The sequence below is a fragment of the Sceloporus undulatus genome, chromosome 3 (assembly GCF_019175285.1).
Source record: "Sceloporus undulatus isolate JIND9_A2432 ecotype Alabama chromosome 3, SceUnd_v1.1, whole genome shotgun sequence".
NCBI classification, from domain to species: Eukaryota; Metazoa; Chordata; class Lepidosauria; order Squamata; family Phrynosomatidae; genus Sceloporus; species Sceloporus undulatus.
In genome coordinates this window covers 222947350-222972149 of record NC_056524.1, presented here as the reverse complement: position 1 = coordinate 222972149, position 24800 = coordinate 222947350, and the positions used below count along the sequence as shown (strand labels likewise).

General features: G+C 39.3%; 2 protein-coding genes across 7 annotated transcripts in view; both read left to right on the top strand.

Moving 5' to 3' along the window:
- FBXO45 (F-box protein 45) overlaps positions 1-7347 on the top strand; it is an 11967-nt gene extending 4620 nt beyond the window's left edge. Inside the window, exons 2-4 of one of the 2 annotated variants that reach the window (XM_042456929.1) lie at positions 955-1311; positions 1813-1959; positions 7259-7347. In XM_042456929.1, the coding sequence (XP_042312863.1) occupies positions 955-1311; positions 1813-1959; positions 7259-7285 (531 nt within the window). In that variant the 3' untranslated portion in view covers positions 7286-7347. Of the gene's footprint in view, positions 1-954; positions 1312-1812; positions 6345-7258 lie in introns of those variants that run through there. The other variant, XM_042456928.1, reaches the window with a different exon arrangement.
- The window catches only part of NRROS (negative regulator of reactive oxygen species), a 25960-nt gene continuing 8450 nt past the window's right edge, over positions 7291-24800 (top strand). For 2 of the 5 annotated variants that reach the window (XM_042456922.1, XM_042456926.1), the window contains exons 1-4: positions 8544-8649; positions 16960-17072; positions 17238-17441; positions 22073-22140. In XM_042456922.1, the coding sequence (XP_042312856.1) occupies positions 22109-22140 (32 nt within the window). In that variant the 5' untranslated portion in view covers positions 8544-8649; positions 16960-17072; positions 17238-17441; positions 22073-22108. Of the gene's footprint in view, positions 7344-8543; positions 8650-16959; positions 17073-17237; positions 17442-22069; positions 22141-24800 lie in introns of those variants that run through there. The other 3 variants (XM_042456923.1, XM_042456925.1, XM_042456924.1) reach the window with 3 other exon arrangements.

The following is a 24800-nucleotide window of genomic DNA, read 5'->3' as shown; positions in this document are numbered from 1 at the left end:
TTCTTTTCACATAACTTGACTGCTCACAAAATAAAACACGTTTTGTAATTGTCCATGTCTCATTCAAAATATTTTACATTTAGACCTGGTGTTGATGAGTTTTCACTTACTAATGCATCTGAGGAAGTAGACTGAAGTCTACAAAAACTCATGCTGCCAATTTCTTTGTTTTAGTTAATCTCAAAGGTGTTACAAAATCTTTCTACATACTATTTTCTCTCAAGTTAACCTGCCAGCTTTCTTGTATTTCAAAACTGCATGATGTTTAAGATGCCCTTTTAGGAGGGCTGTTTGTATCTCTCAAGTTGTCTAGGCTAGTATGACATGTCATCAACACCACATGAGCTGTTGTTAACAAGAAGAGAATATTTTCCCAAACATACCTATTCTTTGTGGTGGTGTGGCACAAATAGTCCAATTTCTTCATTTTCCATCTCAATTTGAACACTTTAAGGTTGATTCTTTTTTCTTTTTGCTATATCTTACTTGTACCTCAAATCTTTAGGCTTATGGTCTTAGTTTTTTTGTGGTTTTTTTGGGCTATGTGGCCATGTTCCAGAAGAGTTTCTTCCTGACGTTTTGCCAGCATCTGTGGCTGGCTGAAGATGCCTGCCACAGATGCTGGTGAAATCTCAGGAAGAAACTCTTCTGGAACATGGCCACATAGCCTGAAAAACCCACAAAAAACTATGGATGCTGGCCATGAAAGCCTTCGACTTTACTTAAGATCTTAGTTTTAACTGTAATGCTGCCAAAAGAGAGAATGAGAAGGAGGTATTGCTCAGGTAGACTGGGAAGTAATTGGATTATGTTTTAAAATTTAAAGGAGGAAATCATACTAACTATGAAGAGAATAAATTTAAACATTAGCATTACTTATAGGCTTTGTGTAGGTTGACAATTTTATCTCAAGTTCTTTACTTTTTTTCAATTCCTCCCCTCTCCCAACCCAAGGTACGTGCCTTTCAGCATGCTTTCAGCACCAATGATTGTTCTAGGAATGTCTACATTAAGAAGAATGGATTTACTTTGCACCGGAATCCCATCGCTCAAAGTACAGATGGAGCAAGGACCAAGATTGGCTTCAGTGAAGGTCGTCATGCCTGGGAAGTCTGGTGGGAAGGTCCCCTTGGTACAGTGGCAGTAATTGGAATTGCAACAAAACGAGCTCCCATGCAGTGTCAAGGCTATGTGGCCCTCCTGGGCAGTGATGACCAGAGCTGGGGCTGGAATTTGGTGGACAATAACTTGTTGCATAATGGTGAAGTAAATGGTAGCTTTCCGCAGTGCAACAATGCCCCAAAATATCAGGTGAGTTCATCTTGGTGTATTTCCAAAGTGCTGCTAGAGTTGTGAACACTTGTGTCTTTAATAATTTTACCTAGCAGGTTATGATGGGTATGATCTAGTTGCAAGTCCCAATTAGAGTTGACTCATTGAATCAATAGGATTTACATAAATTTGAACTTAATTATTCAGTACTTTCTTCATTGAATCTACTCTTGCAGAGACTACAAATTGGATTTAGGCCAGTATGTTTTATTTCAGGCTTAATTATATGCAGATTTACTTGGAAATATTCCTTTGTGATCAGTAGGACATACTCCTAGGTAAATGTGCATAAGACTGAAATCTATCTGAAGTTAAGACTGCAGGTATTTCAAATCCCTTGTGCAAATAGTATTTGAATTGTTTTGACTAGCAAACCACCTTTTGAATTGAAACAATTCTCCATGAATTGCTTTGTCTCTAACATAAATTTCCATCTTTGTCTTGTCCATTTCCCCCAACCTTTTCTGATTTTGCTTATAGATAGGTGAGAGAATTCGTGTCATCCTCGATATGGAAGATAAAACACTGGCTTTTGAACGAGGGTATGAGTTCTTAGGAGTTGCATTCCGAGGACTGCCAAAGACATGTCTGTATCCAGCAGTGTCTGCTGTGTATGGCAATACTGAGGTGACGTTAGTTTATTTGGGAAAACCCTTAGATGGATGATATTCTTGTTTGTTTGTGTTTTTTAAACTGGGACATGAAAATCAAGTTGACGGTATGGAGAAACTTACACATTGGTTAATAAGGAAGCATGAATGAAATGTTTGGATATATGTCCAAGAAACATCCAGGAGATCCAGAATGTGTCATCTAGAAGACCAGCTTCATAGAACAAGAGTGCATAAACGTTTCCTTTTTCTGCCAGACCAGAAAATCCCTCAGGGAGTTGCAATGGGATGAATGGGCAGTTAACTGCATGCATGCTGCATAAAATGTTGCTGCCAAGGCAGCAATGTGGAATCCCATATATATTTAAGGAAATGTTTAATAGGTGTGGTTGAGGCTGTTACTCAAGATGTGTAAGTATTGTGTGTTGTGGAAAAGGTTTCAGTTGTAGAACTACCAGTATTTGTTTCTTCCTGCCTTTGATTTGGTGTGTTTTACCAAAGGTAATGGGTTAGGTTTTATTTAATATATTTGAAATGTACTTTAGAAATGTGGTTTTTGGGCTACACTTCTCCTGGTCTAAATATTGTGCAGCTGCCAGCTACACTGATGTGTATTTTAAAGACTGTTTATACAGAACACTTTAACAATTGTTGCAAAACCAAGTTGCTTTTGCTCTAAATGAGATGTAATTTCTTGAAAGCAAAGACCACTACACGGCAAATATCATCTTTTGTTGAAGAGATGGATAACATATATAAGTGCAATTCTTCTGTTTTGTTGTACATCTCTTGTGACAATATGACTATTGTAAAATGGCTAAGATTTCATAGCTAGAACAGTGTGTGTGTTCATATGTGTAAAGGGAAAGTCCATTCTAATTGTGAGGGTTTTAAAAATTAGGTTTGCAAATTGCTACCAAAATATCTGTTTAGGACATTTTAAGAAAATTATTTACTGAATAATTTCTTACAAAATTATTATTAAATATTTAAACCATTAGTTTAAATAATTTGAAATTTAAATTACACTCAAATTTTAAGCCCATGGTCTATTTCACAAGTATTAAAAGTTAGTCTAGAGGCTGAAAAGGCTTCCTGCAAAGGTAAATGGCCAGTTCAGAGGAAATGGCAAGTCTGAGTTCCAAGGGAACCTTGCTTTTTCATTTACAAGCCCCTTGTTTGTTGCCTACTTAGTTCCAGTGATAAACCAACTGTGGCTATTCTGATTGTGGTTTATTCAGTGTTGTGTATGAATCAAGAGTTCTAGTATGCCTCTTTTTGACAGTCAAAGTCGTAAGTCATGGTTTTTTTTTTATTAGACTCTGGCTTGTTAGAGAAGAAACAGTTTGTACTTTATAAATTAATAAACTGTTTAAGATCCCCAGTATGTTTAGCTGCTCTCAGTTGCCAGACGAGTCAAGCAGGAACATTGAAGCAGCATATCCAAGAACATTGGCTTATTCACAATAAGCCAGAATTCTTTAAACTTCAGGTTTATTGTGATATGTGGCCAATAAATGGTATAAAGTGGAAGGACTTGAATCTGATGAAGCAACTACCTTTTCCCAAGGCAGTTTTTCCTTGTCTTGTTTTATATCTCTGTCATTCTCTGGCACCAATATCCTGTATAGCTTATATGTCTTATCCTTGTTAAGTCCAAATGCCAGCTTTTGGTACTAAAGTGTTATTTTGTTCTACCGTATAAATATATTTATTTGAGAGCGAGTAGTAAAACACTTTCAGGGCAACCCTATGCATATTTCTTTTGAAGCAATTTCCACTGCTGTTAGTGGGGCTTACTCCCAAAGAAGTATGTATAGGATTGTGGCTTTGGGAGAAAAAGTGAGGTTGTTTACATTCTTTGCTACATAGTAAAGTTTTGCAGTTCTGCAAGTTATCTGATAACTCTTTCAACAAGTATAAAAATGCCTAAAGGGGAACAATTTTCTAATTATTTTCATTCTCGTTTAAGCTGTAGAAGGGTGGCTTAGTTTTGTGGATGCTGCTAAATAGGTCTGTATTTTTTTTTTCATAATAGTTGTTTAGCCTACAACTGTGGAGTACACTTTTAACTGAATGAAAGCTTTAAGATGAGAATTTTTAAGCCAGAATTTTTGGTAATGCCACTGATCTTCAGTAAACAATTACAGCGATTATGCTGTGCTCTTCCCAGCAACCTTAGCCCTCCTATTAAATAGCAAAATGGACAACTTCCTGGGATTGGAGGGTATTTCTAGAACTCAGGGGGGATGCCAGTCTCTGCTGCTGCTAGTAAGAACAACTGCTGCTGCAAAAGGTTCAGTGAGTGTGCTGGGAAGCATGATGTGTGACAAACATGCATCTTGTTTCCTAGCAGAAATATATTCCCAGCAGTCTGTTGGAAGTAGGATTCTGCTGAAAAACAAGTACACATGCCCCATATGGATTGTTTGCAAATAGAATCACTAGGAAACTTTTAAGGCAGTAGAATCTTTAGTGACAATGACCAATGAAAAGAACACATGTGCTGCACATTGCCCACCCTTGCTGTAGGCTTAACTAGCTTGTCATCTCTTGTAGCATCTTGGCACATCAACAAATCCAGCTTTAATCTTTCCAAAGTTTTGCTGTTGTATCCTTATAATAGCTGAAGAAGGAAGCTATGATTGACTGCTGGGTTGAGGCTCTGAATCTGCCAACTTCTGCCAACAAACATTTGCTCAATGGCGCTGATAGCTGTGGAGCATCAGATTTTGTAAACAGTGACTTTCTTCAGAGCTACTGAAAATGAGAGGAGTGGCTTTACTAAGATTTTGTATGTACTCAGCCATTCAGGCTTTACTCTTGATCAGAGCTTCACTTTAGTTTTCTTCTGTACTCAGATACCGCAGAACTGTATCTGAGGGTTGCATGTGTGAACTGAAGTTTTAAAATATATGTTCTGTGTGAAGCATATTGCTCAACAGAACATTTTCATCCTTGATCTATTTCTAAAAAAAAGTCAGAATGAAACAAATAAATGCCTTTCAACATATGGTACTAAGAAGTAGTGAGTGAACTGGGAAAGATTTATGATTTCCAGAAATAATATTCAGCTATACAGTATAATATAACATATATCACTACAATGAATCTTATGGCATGAACTGAAAAAAGTAAAGAAACAAATTTTGTTAGATTAATCTAGTCTCCCTGCACAGCCTTGGCTAGATAGCTTCTACAGTTTTTTATGTAGCGAGAGCTAGTCCTAAAGGCTACACCAGGGAATTCTTTGGTTCCATTTAGTCTTTACTTCCATTTAAATGGGATGTCTTCTTTCCTTATCTATGTGGCACAGCGTTCTGGTTTTGCCAATTTGTCCATGATCCTTTGGGGCACAAGGGACAGATTTATGTATATAAGGCTCTTATAACTTATTATCTGAAGACCAACTGCAAGCTGTAAAAATAAGAAATAAATTGCTCAGATATAAAAATATAACTTTGTAATATTGTGTTTTTATAGAGAGAGTAAGTGTGAATGGCATTGGATGGTTTGGGCTATGAGCTTTGTCACAATTTTTGTTTAAATTAAGCACATAGAATTTTTACAGTATTCCTATGACTAGCTGATATCAACTGCAAATTTGTGTATAATGCAAAACCTTGACTCTGCTGTCCTGTAGGTTGTTCACCATTTACTTACATTAAGATAAAATGTCAGTTTGAGAAAAGCACTCAGAGATTATATAGTAGCCCCTCCCAATTTTCAGGAGATCCATTCTGGACCCCCCCCCCCCCCCGAACATTTGAGTCCCATTGAAAGCAGTGGTGCGCATGCAGAGGCTGTGCATTGGTGTGCGTTGCCATTTTATCCCTCCCCACTTGTCCCTCCCACAAAGAGCAAGACTGTGGGCTCCAGGTTTGCGAAAAGGGAGGGACAAGTGTATAAATAACATTTGCTTACTACAGTTGGGTGTGGTAAAAATCCATAGTGGTGAGTCTTACTCCATCATACATATAAACTAAAATTTATGTCAGCACAGGATGTTTGTTCTTATTCTCAAAGTAGGTTGAGAATATACTTAGTATGTTCTCGATCTAAAAGTGTATGTGTGTATAGGAAGATCTGGAATTATATTTATTAGTTAATAATACTTGCTGAATATACATTTTTAAGCATTTATGAGTTCATTAGAAGATTTTTACCTACCTTTTAGGAAAATAATTCTCAAGGAAGAACAAGTAGTAATTCAGATATGCATAAGCCAGTAGTCCAACTCCTCTGTCTGATATATGGGATCAAAGCTTGCTTTTTCTCAATTATGAAGTCTAAGGTATTATTTATATGTGTTCAAGGCCATTTCAAGAACCAGTGTGGTACAGTTGTTTAAGTATTGGACTAGGACTCTGAGAGACTAGGTTTCAAGTTCCTACATTATTATTGTTACTATTATTATTATTATGCCTTATTTATATAGTGCTGTAAATTTGCACAGTGCTGTATACAGAAACAATAAAATAGATAAGAGTAAACTCTGCCCATGGCGTACAGTCTAAGAAATAATAGCACAATACATATAAATAATAACAATACAGGAAAGGGTTCAATAAAACAGGCAACAAATTAAAAACATCAAATAGCAAATAATAGTCATGCAAACCCTGGGAACACTTCTCTGAACAGGATGGTCTTCAACTCAGTTTTGAAAATAGTTAAAGAACTGATGAGCCATGTTCATGGGGGAAGGAGGTTCCAGGAGTGAGGGGCAGCAAGTGAAAAGGGACGAATCAAGATGGGGCAGAGAAAATCCTGGGCTGAGACAGCAAACCTTGACTACCAGAACAGAGGGCCCTGGAAACTGACTGGGTGTCCTTGAGCAAGTTATGGTTTTCAAGGAGGGTAAGGGCAAACACCATCTGAAAAATCTTGTCAAGAAAACCCGGTGACAGATTCACCTTTGCATCATTAGAATTCAGAAATGGCACGTAGACTCATAAGAAGGGGCATTTCACATATTACAAAAAAAACAAGCTGTAGTTTGCTAAAACCATTCAGGAAATACCTACTGGCAGCAGCAACTATATTTGCATGTCTGTAATCTTATGTATTGTGTACAACTGGACAAACAGTACTTGAATATCAGATGCAATCATATGTTAAATTTTTACATAGGTAAATACACGTATCCTAGAAATGTGTCTAGAAAACATAATATGAAAAGTCATCCTTGAAGACTCAGATGCTTCAAGGCCAACCCATATTTTTTTTGAAGCACAATGGTCCTGATAGTGGCATGAGCCTGGGAATCAAAAGCAAACTGCTGTTCTTGACACTTCTGAAATGAATTACTTTAGGACAGCGATCTGAATGCTATCTACTAGAGGAGGAGAGTGGATCAGGAGAATCCCTGAAGAGAACACTGACTGAGGCTACAAAACGGTGGGTGAAAATAAGAGATGTTATTGCATGATATCAATATAAAAGCTAGGGAATGGCTCCTGTTGAAAGGACGTGCTTGTATTTAATTTTAACAAGCTTTCCTGTGATGCAATTATAAGAGCACAAGGCAGTTACAGTTGCATCTATCTATTATATTTATATTTACAGCTGCTGGACTCTTCCCTTTCACTATCGGCAATGGCATATGCCTCTTTACTGATGCGCCAGTAAGAAACCTGGACTCTTGCTCATATAAAAATATCTGAAAATATATGTTAACCAGATTGGAGAAACATTAACATCACTCTTCTTTTAAACCTTTTTATGTTATAATATGAAAATGCACAACTCCAGTCTGCTATCTATGTTCATAAAATTTTGATACAGCCTTTTCCATTCAGTGGAAGACTCATGAATATTTGTTCCCCCTTTTACAGATAATCTGTATTGTTTTCTTAACACAGTTGCATATTTCAGATGGTTCTCATTTCCAGATGGGTGTAGGTGGTCACAATAATGAAAAGAGCAGTAAAGAAAGCTTAAATTCCAACACGTGTTGTGATATGTATGGCAATTATAAGTTGAGACTTCTTTACAAGTACAGTAGTTAAGAATTGGCCTAAAACAATAATGTCTGTGTTTTGCCATATCTGGAATGCAAAACAATCTGATATGAACTAATACAAAGTCTTGCTTCCATAAAACCACCCAGAGACTTGCAGCTTGTGTTTTACTGAGGTGAGTGTGAAATCCAGAGGAGATTGGGAGTCAGCCCTTGGGAAAATAATTGTAACTGCTCTGTGTCTTTAAGCAGAGAATGTCAGCAGGCATTGTATCTGGGTTTCAACCATGCCTACTGAAATGGGTAAATTCAAAGGAGGTTAATGACTGCTCAAGTCCATTTAATTTGTCTTATACCATACAGAATAGCTATATAGAGGAGCAAGAGAACAAGAAAATAACAGGACGAACTAGTTCAGGATTACTATCACTTTTCTGATCTGTTTTGTTCCATTCTATTCTTTATAACCCTCCTTTTGGGACACAGTTCACATCCATAGCAGAAAGTCCTTGTTCCCATGGAGCTTATCTTTTCTACCAACAGAAATGTGAGCAGGCATTGGATATAATTTTTTGCCATTCCTCTTTACCATCAGTACAAGAGAAAATACACTTTGATGTGAGTGCTAAAAGGCTGTTTTATCATGTCTATGTATGAATCCTTTTTATTGTCTTTTACTATCTGACTCACTGATTTATTATTACAGGTACAGAGTGAATATCCTTTCTCCAGCTACTGTCTTAGGTAATCAATATGTGTTGCATTAATGTGAACTTATGACGGGAGATATTTTTCTTGCTTTTGGGATGTAATACTCTTCTTTTGGAATGTTTCTTCCTCCTGCAATGTAATACCCTGCCCTTTGTTACCCTCCAATTGGTGAGAGGAGCGTGAGAAACACTTTGAAGTATTTTCACTTGAGAGAACCAGAGAACTGTGAGCTGGGTGGAAAAAAAAAACTTTGGTGCTTTACAGAGCGCCCAAAAACGGTGCTCTGCCGGCACCCGTGTTTGCTGCACCAGGGAACCGCAGCGGACAAACCGCGCGGTTCCCCGGCGCAGCAAAAAGAACCCGCAAAAAGCGGGTTCTTTTTGCGGTGCGGAAATGATGCTGCAAGGTGCCAATGGCACACTTGCGGCATCATTTCCACACTGCGACGTGCAGACGCTAAGCATCCGATACGTCAAAATGGCGGCGCCCATGTAGAATGGGCACTGCCATTTTGTACGTGCAACGCCCCTTCATAACCCTAGTATGTGCTGAGCACGTACTTTTTGGCGGTGTGTAACCCGCCTTTGTTTCAGGTTGAGCACTTTGGCTTTAATGATCAGGATGTTTTGCTTATAGGAGTGCTTGCTTAGTTGCAGACATTTACAAGTTACATATTTATAAATAAAATGAATGTTATAAAAATATAAAAATGCTCCATTGATCTCTCTTATGAAAGAAAATCAAACATTAAAGGCTGTTTTTAGAGCTTTTAAAATGAGGAATGCAAAAAACTACATGGAGAATATTAATCTTTTAACTAATAATACACTATTGTCTGAAACCAGTGGAACATATTAGTCATGATTGTGGCCATGATCCTGTTGAGAGCTGGCATGGCATAATGTTATGCCAGCACAATTTTATAAAGTAGGAAACAATGGCGGGATATGATCTGTTCAAAATGAATAGACCGGGAAGAAAAGGAGGAGGAGTAACATTATATAAAAGAAATTCAATTGAACATAAACCAACAACAGGAGTTTACTACAGGCCACCAGTCTGAGAACAGCTGGATGTCAGATTTACAGCTCCATTAGGAATTAGAAATCAAATATTCATGCGATATGAATATCAACAGAGATCATGAAAGACGACGGTGTGAAGTAGACAGGGCGGAACGAGTGGCTAAATGCCTGCCCCAATTGCTGTGAGATGTTGTGATCCTAAGGAAACCAGATGCCGTGGTCCTGATCAGGCCGTGAAAAGAAATAGTAAGAACCCGCTCCTTTTGCGGCTGGGTTTGGGCTGCATTAGGTGACCTCTTTGCCATCTGAGGCTAATATCATCTTCCTGTTCTTCAAAGGATTCAGAAAGGAGTGGAATGTATTATATCAAGAGTGCCAATCTTACTTCAAATTGACTTAATTTTTCTAGAGGGGAGGTTTATAATCCATCACATAGTTTTGATCATAGTTCACAAATGTATCATAATTACTTGCACATTATGACTGATACTGAAGATTCTGTAATCCTTTGTATTATTGTTACTTTCCATATTTCCATTATTTGCCAGACTTCTTGTACCCACAATGACTTTATGCGCACAGAAATAACCCATACCTACTCTACACAGCCAGTTTCCCCTGGCCTATTCAAACTGCCCATAGAGGTCCACTGGAATAATTTCCTTGGATAATCTTCTGTGATTTATTCAGCCTTTCCTCCTGTGTCTCAACTTAGTCAACATTTATAGTGTTATTGGCCCCATACAGACAGGCCCAAATAAAGCTGCTTTGAGTCACTTTGGACATATGCTGTTTAAATGATGCATGCGTCCTAAGAGTCCGGAAGCCACACCAAAGCCACGTTCCAGTCCTTAGAACTGGAGCATGGCTTCCAGACTCTTAGGATGCATGCATCATTTAAACAGCATATGTCCAAAGTAACCTGAAGCAGCTTTATTTGGGCCTGTCTATAGAGGCCCAAAGATACTTACACTGGAGATAATATCAACTGCAGTGGAAGTAGCTTTTACTTTACAACCAACAGCCACAATACTGACTTCATGGACACCAACAGTATTTTCTTTGTCCTTCAGATTTGTTTGGATGTCTTCCTTAATACTGAGTTATCTTTGCAGCACAAACAACTGCAGTTTCACAGTTTGCACTGAATGACTTGTGTCTGCTCCCTGACGTCTACCACCCTCTAGCTTCAGCCTCTCTTACTTTGAGATTTCTGTCAAGCCACTTCTCAACAAACATTTCTTTTGAGCACTCAGTTTCTGAAGTTCCCTCCAAAATTGATAGTACCACAGAGTGGGCAAACCCCACTGTTTGTAGTTTCTACTAGCTCTTCTCTTATTGCTGAGATGTGTTAGAACCGAGATGTGTTACAATGTACAACTTCTCTTGGACAATAAATGGAGTATTTCCCACCTTCAGTATATTTGGGGGTTATTGATGGTACTTCATACCCTTCAAAGAGTGACAATGGCTTACAACCCATTCTGGATTTAAGGAATGTAAATTAGTTCTGCGTAGTCATTTTAAAATAGTTACACTAGTCAACATCCTCTCACTTCTTGGGGGGGGGAAAGATTTATTTCCAGCTATCACTCTGAAATATTCTTAATTTCATGTTAGCATTCATCCTCCCAATCAGAGAGTTCTTCAGTTTGGAGTGTTGCTCTTTAACTTATCCACAGTAGTCATTGTATTTATTAAATGTATGGTAGATAGCAGAAGTTTGTCAACATGGTAATGTGATATTTGGGAAAATACATATAGCCCTTTCGATCTTGGTAATACAGTAAGAGCAAGTAGAAAATATGGGAACTATACAGTGGACCCTTGTTATACGCTAGGGTTTGGTTCCAAGATCCCCCGTACATAATAAAATCCGTGTATGCTCAAGTCCCATTAAATGTAATGGCATAGCAAAATGGTGTCCCTTATCAAAAATGGAAAATCAAGGTAAATTTATACTTTTTTGGAACATTTTCAAACCATGTATGCTTGAATCTGTGTATAAAAAATCCGTGTATAAGAAGGACCGACTGTACTTTATGAACAGGAGAAAAGATAAAGGAAAATAGAATTAAATGTTATAAGTAATAATAAAAGGTGAACTCGCTTGAAAAGGGAAGATTCAAAAGCATATTAGGAAAAATATATGGAATAATTTTAGTTATGTTTTTTAATGTATGTAATGTAATTTTGTCATTTTGGATAATAGATACGAAGCCTAGATGGATGTTTTGTAGGTGTTATGTTATGTGTTATGTGTTACGTTTGTCTTTATCAATAAAATTTAAAAAAACCCACGGTGATGTGAAGTTAATGATTTTCCTTTATCTAAACATGGGGTTGTTGTTGGCATCACCCAAGAGTCAACTGATTACTTACCTGAACACTAGGTCTTCTAAATCAGGGTTTTGTGTCACAAATGGTTGTTCTTCAGGGGAATAATCAGTATATTCACAAAATCAGCCTTCTTCATCAGCATATCAGTATATGTTGTTTTTCTCACTAATTTGTGATGGCCTGTACTGAACCAACATGCACCCAAACATGCACATTCAGGAAAAGTGGCAGGGTTTGCCAACAAATGTCTCTAATTTGGAAGGTTCTGAATCAAACCATATGTCTTTTTGAATAAATGGTCATTTTAAAAAAAGGATTACAGGCAAGTTATCTGTCTAACAGTTTGTTGTGTTTCATCTGTGAATTAGGGAAGTGGGAGAACCATTTATTTTTCTAACAGCAGGGGACAGCAGTTTATCAGAGACAGCCTAATAGGATTAGCTGATATCACATTTCTAATACACAGTGATTACATGTTTGAAAAAACAAAAATGGTTATAGGTATCTGTGGTGCTCGGAATCTTGAGCCAGCCAATCAGGAGCCCGAGATTCTAAACCAATCAGAGACCGGCTGGGGCTATAAAAGATTCAGAGGCAGTTGAGAAGGGTATTAGAAGTTAAGTTTAGAAGTTGAAGGGGGTTGGTTGAGTAAGCTTGGGAAAAGACTGGTCCTGAGGAGGGCTATAGTCTTGAAGTCCCTGAGGGGACAGGGTGTTAAAAGAGTAAATCTAATCTTTTAGACCAAGGAAAGGTCTAAAGATTGGGAAAAGGGTGGAATCTGAAATAAGAGTTGCTAGAAACCTCTACAATTGATTGATTGAGAAACAAGTTTACAACTGTTTATTATCGACAATCTCTTATTCTGTTTTGTTTATACAATAAACTTATTTTGTTGATTTGAAGTCAATCTGCTTGGCCTAAGTGATGAGTTTTTGAACACGCTACCAACTATATATTTGAGGCCAGAGATTTGAAAGTTTGTTGCCTCATCATATAGGACGAAAGATTGTTACAGTATCAAGCTTAGAATTCCATATGTTTTGTTCACCCATTCATGATTCTAACATTAGAATTAGAGTCTGGAAATTTTAAAATATATTTAAATAAAATATACTAAAATATATTTTGTTCCAGTACTTATTGTGTTAGAGTGACTCATTGCTGTTATTTGTTAAACTCTTTCCAAGTAACTTATGTTACTTGCTCCATTGCTTGTTTCTTTCTTTACTTATTTCCTAAGGGAAGAATCATAAAATTGATAAAAGTATGGTATAGAAAAATTCCATTAGAATGTCTTGTTTAAGCACTTTTAAGTATTTTTAAAGCACTTTTGAATTGCTACTTCTTTATAAGCTTGCTAACGAAAAAAGTAAATCATTATGATGTCTGTAAAGCGCCATGTAGATTTATGGTGCTTTATAAATAAGCATGAATAATAATTATAATAATAATTGCAAGTAACTACATTTCTTGTAAATTGTTACATCCAAGCTCTGGTTAGAATGTGCTGCCTGAAGTTTTCAATACGACTTAATTAACACATTTAGAATGGGAATCTGAAAATAAGTGGTAGTGAAGTAACCCCTTAAATAATCTCCCTTTTGGCATGCACTGCCTGTTACAGCTCTTTACACCCTTTTATGGGACGTCTTATTGCAAGGGGAAAACAAAGCAAAATGTACTAATTTTGCGTTTGGAGCCATAAATAAATCTTGAGTAAAGAAAATCAATGTATTTATTTAACATATATGCATATACACATTCTGTTTCCCACTTTAAAAGTTTGAAGAAGTTTAGAATTAGTTATAAAAGAGCATACTACTAAAAAAAAAAGAATGAGCTCATGTTGATCCATAGGAATAAAAAGAAAGTACAAAATGCATAGGTGGGTTGATCTTGTCAAAGGTGCTGTCCACCTTTGATATAACAAAGCAGTAGAGTATGCTAAAATATAACATTACGGGAAGTTACAAGACTCTGTACAGTAAAATTTATTGCAAGGTGTAGCCAAATGTGCCCTCTGGATCTCTTTTTCTTCCTGATCACCTGCCAATTTCTCTCTAGATAGCACAAGGGTTTGTGGTACAGTGCGCCCGCACCATATGCGGGCGCGCCATATGCGGGCGCGCCATACGCGGCCTTGAGCATACACACTCAAGCCGCGGGGCACGCACGGGGCGGAAGGGGCAGCCCGTCCCATTCAATTGAATGGGCGCGCTCGCCCATTGCGCCCTGTGCGCAGCCGCGCAGCCGCGCACGAGCCCCATTGTTTCCAATGGGGCTCAAGCATAGGCGGAATTCGCCTTATGCGGAGGGATCCGGAACGGATCCCCTGCATAAGGCGAGGACGCACTGTACAATCACTTAGTGCTACATTCTGTGCTCAGTCCTGTAAGTATGGAGGGAACTGCTGTACAGCTGTATCCGCAACTCCCAGTCCATATAATTTCTATAGCGCTATAATTACAGCGCTATAGAAATAAAGTTTAATAATAATAATAACATAGAGCTGGCAAAGGAGGAGACCATAATTATACCAGAGGGATCTAGGAGTCCAAGTAGACCACAAGTTAAAAATGAGTCAACAGTGTGATGTGGCAGCTAACAAGGCCAATGCGATTTTAGGCTGCATCAATAGAAGTATAGTGTCTAGATCAAGAGAAGTAATAGTGCCACTCTATTCTGCTTTGGTCAGGCCCCACCTGGAATGTTGTGTCCACTTCTGGGCACCATAATTAAAAAAAGGACATTGAGAAACTGGAGCATGTCCAAAGGAGGGCGACAAAAATGGTGAAGGGTCTGGAAACCATGTCCTATGAGGAACGACTTAGGGAGCTGGGGATGTTTAGCCTGAAGAAGAGAAGGTTGAGAGGTGATATGATAGCCCTGTAAATATTTGAAGGGATGTCATATTGAGGAGGGAGCCGGCTTGTTTTCTGCTGCTCTAGAGACTAGGACCCAGCGCAATGGATGCAAGCTGCAAGAAAAGAGATTCCACCTCAACATTAGGAAGAGCTTCCTGACAGTAAGGGCTGTTCGACAGTGGGACAAACTCCCTCGAAGTGTAGTGGAGTCTCCTTCCTTAGAGGTCTTCAAACAGAGGTTGGATGGCCATCTGTCGGGGATGCTTTGATTGTGATTTCCTGCATGGCAGGGGCTTGGACTGGATGGCCCTTGTGGTCTCTTCCAACTCTACGATTCTATGATTCTATGGCCTGATACAGACAGGCCAAAATAAAGCTGCTTCGAGTCACTTTGGAGGTATGGTGTTTCAATGATACATGCGTCCTAAGAATCCAGAAGCCGCACCAAAGCCACGCTCCTGTCCTAAGGACTGGAGTGCAGCTTTGGTGCAGCTTCCAGACTCTTAGGACTCATGCATCATTGAAACACCATACCTCCAAAGTGACCTGAAGCAGCATTATTTTAGCCTGTCTGTATAGAGCCTATGATTCAACGAGACTGCTCTAAAGAAGTGTGTATTTTCCCAGTAGAGCTCCTTGGGTTTTGCTGATTGTTATTGCCTTCATATCAATTCTTGCATTTTTTTTTTTTTTTTTTTTTGGTACTCTAGCAATTTCTTGGATCTACACTAAGGCTCTTCTAAAGGTTTAAAAACACAAACCCAGGATGTGGTTTGCTGAGGTGGTGCTATGATTGGAAGGGAAAATTTTAAGCTCTGTTTGTTTTTTAAATTTAGAGTAATAATTGTAGTGCAAAAGTGCTATCTCGCTGGTGCATTATAGCACTATTAATTCTAACTATAATAATAAAAAGAAGGAGAAGAGAACATACAAAATAACTTTGCTAGACAACTGCTATAGGAGGTATCCAGCAGAGTCGGCAACAAATTAAGCCTGCATTGTTGTTCTTACTGACAAACACAGAAGTGATTATAGGTACTTGTGGTGTTTGGTCAGACTGACAGTAGACAGGTTTTGGCAGCACAGCAAGCCAGAGAACATCAGGAACGCTGGCTTATGTACAAGCAATACCTGATAGCTGATTGCTTCTGCTTGCAGCTCTGTGCCTTGATTTGTTCATGCTGTCTAAATGCAAGTACAGTTTCCTCTCTGGTTTGATTGTCTCCCAACAAACTGAAAATTTCATTCTCTGTTTTTTACACTGTTAATGCACAACAAGCCAGAATTCCAGTAGTTTCCTGGCTTGTCATGTCAGCTAAACCAGGTCCATGAATCCTACAGTCCTTGCACTATAGCCGTCATCACATGTTTTAGGAAATAGGAGATTTGGAATCTCTGCAAATTCAATTAATGTTGATGAATGCTAATAAGGTATTAAACATGTGGTTGCAGATACTGCTCTGTGTGTGCTCTAAGAGGTAGAGGTGTGCCTAGTCTCATGGAACTTCCAGTGTTCAAAGCACATGGCACTTCGTAGCAACTGCACAGGGTTCCTGAAATTCATGCCATGTCTTCGCCTTTCTTCTTTGAATCCATTTCCTTTGTTACTTCTAAGACCAACAAATAGATTAGCATGGATGCCTAAGTACCCTAAAGGCACTAAATATACTAAAGCTAAGTAGGGTCATTCCTGCTTTGTGCTTGGATGGGAGACTGCCAATGAATACCAGATGCTATAGGCTATATTTCAGATAAAGGAATTGGCAAAACATCTGAGTATTCCTTGCCTAAGAAAACCCAATGAAATTCATGTGGTTGCCATAGGTTGACAGACGACTTGAAGGCACCAGAAGCTTTTAGGTTAGGCAATTAATTCCATTTTGACCAGGAAAAGTGTAGCTTGGTGAGTTGTGGGGTGGGTCAAGGACCATCAGTTTTAGGGAGCTGTTTGCTGCCATTAAGCACCACTTTGCCTACCGCTGTCATTGATGTAAGCCTCTGCATGCGGTACGCACCACCCATATTATTTGTGCAGCCTTCATGTGGCACTTCTAACTTTTTTGTTTTTGTTTATTTTTGTTTTTAATTTTGTTATCTTGTGTCCTTCCTTACAGGAACAGGGTGACTGAATGATGATGAAGATTGGCCCATGTGCTTCACCTAAAGCAGTGGCCTGAAAATGATTGCTTGTTTTCTCTTCCTTTTTCTTCCTTCCACAGTTTACAATGTAAGTTAAAAGAAAATAGCTAAAACAATTTGTAGTACAAACATTAACAAAGCATGAAGTAACCAATTAAAACATTAATTTAAGACAATTAAATAAATATTCAGCATAATAGAATATATGTTATAAAATGCAGCATACTAATTGGCCATCCTTCTGCCGAACTAGTTAAAAATTGAGAAGACTTCTTCAAATGAGGATTGTGCCTGCCAAAAAAGAGAGCAGAGAGGGGGCTCACCAACCCTCCCTCAGGATGTCGTTCCATAGCCTACAAGCTGCCAGTGAAAAAGCTCTCTCTCATGTCCTCACTGAATGAGGTTGTGAGGGTGGCAGAAGTGAAAGAAAGATCATAAGACTTGGGCCAACTTTCAGGTATGAGCTTATCTGAGCATACAAGATGGCAATTGCCATTCCAGACTGTTAATACTTTTGCATTCTGTAGTGTTACCATATGAAACTATTGTGTCATGACTACATGTGGATTTTAACTGGATAAGGTTCTCTCTACAAACACAATGGTGCTAACTGGCAGAATGGGTTGACCTGACTGCCAAAGCAGCTTTGGAGTGTCTTAAGTGCCTTATTTTCATGATGCTTCACATGATGTTTCCCTCCATTGATAGCCCACCTTTGTTTCTCCTACCATTACTTCCATCTTTTTTTCTTATGTGGAGGTGATTTTCAAGCTATAGACTCTACATTTAGGTGGAGATGGGAAATGTTAGGAGGCTGCAATCATTTAAATTAGGCTTTATGTAATGTATCTCAAGATGGTTTTAAGTTCCACTGGAGACTCTCCAAAGAGTCGCTAGGAAGAAGGAATAGACCAAAAAACATGGGCTCCATTTTACTCAGAACAATCTCCATCCTTAAACACGCAGACTTTTTAGTAGATGGAAAATATAAGCTGTAGGACAAAGTCAGACTCCAGAGATCTGGGAACAAGTTCCAAGAATATGGGAAACCTGAAACACCTCGTATGCAAAAACTAAAAAAATAAACCAGACGAACAGAAATACTGTTGAGGAGAAAGGCATTGCTAAGCAATTTAGGGAGCAGATGATTTATGCACTGGGATTGCAGTTTAGAAAAGTGTTTAAAGTGTAAAGCAGTGCAAGGAGACCCTGCAACCTATTTAAAATGTAAATAGCTGCTCTTGAAAGTTTCACTTTTTGCCATTTTCCCCTGTTGGTGTGGGGGCAGAGGCAGCACCTTGCTTCATCTTGCACACACAAGGTTCAGAATAGGTTACTGTTCCAAGTTAGTATACACCATCCTTATCCAATCTAATACCATCCAGGTATTTTTGACTACAGCTCCCTTGATTCCTGACGATTCCTGATAATAGGCTGGGGATGATTGCAGCTGAATTCAAAAATATCTGGAGGTAGGGCACCCATTGTGAAAGGCTGGCTATACATCATATAACACATGATTGGCCATCTTGGGCAGAGAATGTGGCTTCGCTGGAATGCAGCTGGGTCTGTGGGGCTATTCATACATTTTCACTTCTGCTAATCTTAGCTGAGCTAATTTTCTAAAGTTAAGTTACATGTAGGAGTATAGGTGGATGATTCAGATGTATGTGCAGCTGCTATTTGTTTTGCCCTGCTTATATCACTGGATTGTCAATTATGTTCAGAAACAGGATAGAGAAAAAACCTTTTTGGTATGGATGTGTCCTGTTCTAAAACTAGCCAGTGTGGGTCCTAGTCAAATGCACAGATACTGTACATCTTTGTTTTGTTTTACTTCCCTTTCCAACCCCTACTATGGAAAAAGTGGTTGAAGAGAACTGTTGTGGAGAAAGACATTGCTAAGAAATTTAGGGAGGAGATGATTTGTGCACTGGAATTACATGAGATTGCTGTTACCAGTAATATATGTATTCTTTGCTGAAGGAGGACACATTACCATTTGTCTCCTCCCCTGTTCACAGTCTTTAGGGCCAAGCTCTGTAAGATTTTCACAGTGCATCTGTTGTTGGATTGTACTCCATTTCTACATGTGTGATGAGGAGCAGAGTTCTAGGCTAATTTTCAGTTGAGCACATTGGTTTTGTGCATATACATACAGAATCTTCTGTGAAAGCCTATGAAAAGATCCCCAATATTTTGGGAATAGTGGGCACATTTTGAAATGTTAAGAGCATGTTGTCAACAAACTTTCAGAATAGCTCTGTTGACGGGAGATTGTCTGTTCACAAAATGTCTCCCATGTGGACATGGCTAGTCACAAAACACCCATTTCCTGGAAGGGAAATAATGTGAAAATAGAAGAACTTAACAGACCCAAGAAATTAAGTACAACACAGAAGGTTCTGTGTTAAGGTAATCATTTCATAGAAGGCCAATGGAATTAACTCAAAAGGATGTAAAGTAGTCAAGAAACTGCATAGAAACAGAACCAGGACCCAAGTAGGAAATGTCAAATAATATATTTGCCACCCAAAAGCATAGTAAAATGCCTAGTTCATAAAAAACAAACTTGTGATGCTCAAAAGAAATATAAATATACATGCAAATGTGCGCATATACAGATATGCAAGCAAGCCACTCAACTATACTGCACCCTTACTCATACACATATCACACCAAAGCAAAACATTTAATGTGCGCCACATAGGCAAAAAACCAAAAGTCCTTCCTCAATCTGCTGCTTCCTCTGTCACCCTAAGATTTTCTCTACCCTACCAGTGTGCCTTTTTCTTCTTTTCTGGGACATCTAGGCATTCCTGGAAATAAAATTTAAAATATTTGAAATTTGAAATTTTAATTTTAAAAAATTCTGGGGCCTTTCCTTTTCCCTCTCACTGAGCTTCAGCCCGTGCCCACCATCTCTTAAAGCATTTTAAAGGGAAGTAGATGAATGCCACAGCCTGTTTCTGCCAAAAGGTAGGTGTTTGAGGAGCAGTGGTGTCACCCCGCTTAAGGTGTCACCTGGTGCGGTCCGTACCTCTTGCAGCCCCTAGTGATGCCAGTGGTATTGTGTTATCTGCATACCTTAGGTCCTTAATGTTCTTCCAATCTTCACTCCTTCCTCTGAATCTAGACTTGGCCTAAATAGTGTTTTCTGCATACAAGTTGGGTAGATAGAATGATAGTATTCAGCCTTGCCTGACCCCATTGCTGATCGGGAACTATTCTGTTTCTCCGTTCTTAGTTCTGATGGCCACTGGAAATGACTGAGAAAGAGAATAGGTGCAGCTAAGAAGTCAGTGTGTGTGTGTTTTTTGCATCAGCAGTTCACCCTCATTCTACCAAAACAAATTAGAGGTGCAATTCCTGCATCACAATCCATTTGTACAGGGAGACTAAACCATAGTTTCTCTGTTTAGATGTAACAGCAAACCATGGTTTGCTTGCAAACCAGGAATGCAGCAAGTGGGGTATTGCCACATACAAAGTGAGGACCGAATGTATGAGTTTGAAGATTATTTAGAGAACAGGGTTAGAATTCAGAATGACATTGATAGACTAGAGAACTGGGCCCAAACTAACAAAACAGATTTTAACAGGGAAATATGCTAGGTACCACATCTAGAGAGGAAAAATTAAATATACAAATATAGGATGGGCGACACCTGGCTTGAAAACAGTATGTGTGAAAAGGATTTAGGGGTTTTAGCAAACCACAAGCTAAGCATGAATCAACAGTATAATGTAGTAAACCCCCCCCCCAAGCAGTTCTGGGCTGCATCAGCTGGAGAATAGTATCCAGAGTGAGGGAAGTACTAGTGCCATTCTATTCTGCTTTGTTCAGACTTCAGTTGGAATACTGTATCCAATTCTAGGCACCACAGTTCAACAATTATAGTGATAAGCTGGAATGTAACCAGAGAAGGGCAACCAAGATGATAAAAGATCTGGAAATCAAACGTTAAGGAGAACAACTTAGGGAGATGGATATGATTAGCTTAGAGAAGCTTGAGAAGTGACATGATATCTCTCTTTAATGATCAGAAGGATGTCATGTAGAATATAGAACCAACCTGTTTTCTGTTGCTTCAGAGACTAGAACATGAATGAAGGGGTTCAAAGTACAAGAGATTCCACCTAAACATTAGGAAGACCTTCTTCACTGTAAAAGCTATTCAACAGTGGAATAATTCTATTCCCAGACTCATTCAAGTAGTACAAGGCATGGTTTCATGTTACATCTTAATTGAACCAAAGCATTTGACTCACACCCCTATTATAATTGGCTTCATACAAATAATGGAAAGCCCCATATTTCTCTATTTTGCTCAATACTCTTTTTCCATTACTTCCTGTTAGATTCTTTAAAAAACTAAATTGCAAAAATCAACTTCATTTGAAAATTCAAGAGGAACAAACCCTTGCGGAGTTTCCAGTAATTTTAAAAATACATGATACAGATGTTTGTATTAAGGTTGTTAATGTAATGTTACGTGTTTGAAATCAGCCAATTTTCATATGACATGTTTATTTAGTTAGGAAATCTCAAGAGATTTTAATCTCTTCTGTGTATGCTCAGGAGCCACAAAATGAAGGACCAAATGGGATTTTTAAAAGATGTCTGTGGCATTGAGTCCTGGCAGTTGGGGCAATGGAGTTTATCACATGGGACAAATCCCATGCAGGAACTAAATTTAAACTGAAAACAACCCCCATTTGCAGGCTGTTTTTCAGACAACATTCAGGATTAATCCGAACAGAAAGTTGAAAAAAAAAACCCCACATTTGCGGGATCTTTTTCAGACTAAGTTTGTGTGAAAGAGAACGCGAAAATAACCCAAACGCAAAGTTGTCAAAACCAGCTCCTTTTTACTTTCGCTAAATTTCAAAAGTACAAAGGAGCTTTCCAGTCGGATTATTTTTGCGTTATTTCTCTTTCACACCAACATATCTGACAAACATTTCCCATTTCTGCATGGGATTTTACCAATTCGCCTGCCATGTTATAAATTCCAATGTCAAACTGCATTAATTCTGCAGTATAAATGCAAACTTTTCATGTAGATACATCTTAATTTTCAGCAGCTAACCAATTTGGTTCCAGCTCCAAACCTCTGATGGATGAAAGGAATTCCAGCATGGAGAAATGCAAGGTACTGAACTTAGGGCAAAAAAATGAAATGCACAGTTATAAGATGGGGGACACCTGGCTGAACAAAACTATGTGTGAAAGGGATCTGGGAGTCCAAGTAGACCACAAGTTGAACATGAGTCAACAGTGTGATGCGGCAGCTAAAAAGACCAATGCAATTTTAGGCTGTATAAATAAAAGTATAGTATCTAGATCATGGGAAGTAATAGTGTACTCTATTCTGCTTTGGTCAGGCCCCACCTGGAACATTCTGTATAGTTCTGGGCACCACAATTCAAAAAGGACATTGAGAAATTGGAGCGTGTCCAAAGGAGGGCGGCTAAAATGGTGAAGGGTCTGGAAACCATGCCCTGTGAGGAACGACTTAGGGAGCTGGGGATGTTTAGCCTGGAGAAAAGAAGGTTAAGATGATCTGATAGCCCTGTTTAAATATTTGAAGGGATGTCATCTTGAGGAGGGAGCAAGCTTGTTTTCTTCAGCTGCAGAGACTAGGACCCAGAACAATGGATGCAAACTGCAGGAAAAGAGATTCCACCTCAACATTAGGAGGAACTTCCTGACAGTAAGGGCTGTTTGACAGTAGAACACACTTCCTCAGAGAGTGGTGGAATCTCCCTCCTTGGAGATCTTTAAACAGAGGCTGGATGGTCATCTGGCCGGGATGCTTTGATGGGGAGTTCCTGCATGGCAGGGGGTGGACTGGATGGCCCTTGTGGTGTCTTCCAGCTCTACGATTCCATGATTCTAAGGCTAAGATACAGTACCTGACTTACTCTACAGTAACTAAAAAGAATGATTTCCAAAAATAGACAAATATTTCTCTAAGGTTAGATATGCTTTTTAGGTGTTTGTGTGATAGATACATCCTGGTGATTGTCTGGATAGTATAGAGAAATCCACAAAAGGGCTTCAGTGGACAGTTTTTAAGGAGAACATTGCTGAAGCAATGGGCCCAGTCAAACTCTGATTCTCAACCTTTGGTCCTCCAGAGGTTTTGGACTGTAGATGACAGAAGCCCAATCTGACATAGCTAATGGGCTAATGAAGAGAAGAACTGGTAGCATCTTCCTAGCCTGGTCTTTCATGTTTTGGGGAAGGCCTCTGCTCATATTAGGGTGCAGGCATTGGCTTTTGTTTATTGGTTTTAGTTGCAGCAGGTTGGTGGAAGGTGGGCTCTGGGGGGGTGGTTGGCGTGGGTCCTGGATCTGGGATATCTATTACCAGTGTGTCTAAAAACTGGTAATATTTGGAGGTCCCCTTATGGGACTTGGGGTGTTTAGAGTGCTAAGGGGCTTGTCCAGCTCGGGGACAGATGTTTTTCTTGCACCTTCTAAGGGCAGGAGGACCACATGAGTACATCTGCCCAGGTGGATCTTCTCATCATCCCAAGGGTTCTGGCATCAGGCTGGAGGATGAGGTTTCTTGATTAAGAGGCACATTGGCTGATATCTGGATCCAGAACCATTTGCTTGCCAACCATGCCTTCAGAGTAATCAATAAAAGTTGTGGCTGGCCTTTTCCCACTCATATGTGTGTGGTTTGTTATTTTGCACAGAATGGACTCGACCCTAACACACAACTCATAGCTGTTGGGATCTAACAGGTGTTTTCTCATGACATTGCTCCCATTCTTCGGTAATTCTACATTTTTCTTCTTCAGACCTTGACTTGTTTCAGCTCCAAAATGTTCTTTTTTAAAATGCAGTTTTAAACATGTTGGATTTCTGACATGTGAAACGTCATTCCTCAACAACTTAGTGGGAAATGCATGTGATGTGCACCCTTTCTCTTTCAGTGCCATTTCCAATGATTGTTCCAGAAAGATCCTCCAGTAGTGAGGTATAGGGATTTGGGAATGGGTTTATGTGTGATTCTGTATTTCCTTTCAAGGTGTATAAATACATTTATCTGTGTAGGGACTGCAAAAAACTGCTGAAACGAGAGAACAGAAATGCAGTCTTTTGGTGTGGGAGGGAAGAACTGATGCTGCTGGGGTGGTGATGGTACAGATTATTAACAGTTCAGTTAGACTTCATTTGAATTATTCTCTTCACAAGCTAGATGCCCAATGCTGAAGAAACAAAAAGGTGTAGTTTACTTCCTTTTCTACCCTAGTCACTCCGAGTCTCCCAAAGTTTCTGATATTATAAATATTTTGTGTTACTTGAGAAATTAAATAATAATAATAATTTATTTTTAAAATGCAGAAAGTCGGGCTATTAGTCTCACTGAGCTTGTAGAGCTGGAGAGGTCACAAATCAAGGTTTTTGGGCAGAAAACAAGCCCTATTTCTGCAACTGTTCCAGAGCCTCAACTCCTTTGAGTTGGCCTTCTTAGGTTGCCTACACATAGGGATGCCATAACCCGGTGGCCCCTGGGAAAAACCCACTTTTGGGGGGGCCCTCCCAGTCCCGGTCCTGTTTGGCCCCCAGCCCGGGACCACGCGGTGCCAACCCACCTTCCCCCGCCACCCAGCGTGGCCGTGCCACCCACCTCCTCCTCCGTTTCTCTCTCCCTCCTTGCCTTCCCAAACCGAAGGCAGCGCTGCCTTGGGTCTGAGATGGCAAGGAGGGAAGGAGAAGTTGGCATGGGCCGTTTCTCCTTCCCTCCTTGCCTTCCCAAACCGAAGGCAGCGCTGCCTTGGGTCTGAGATGGCAAGGA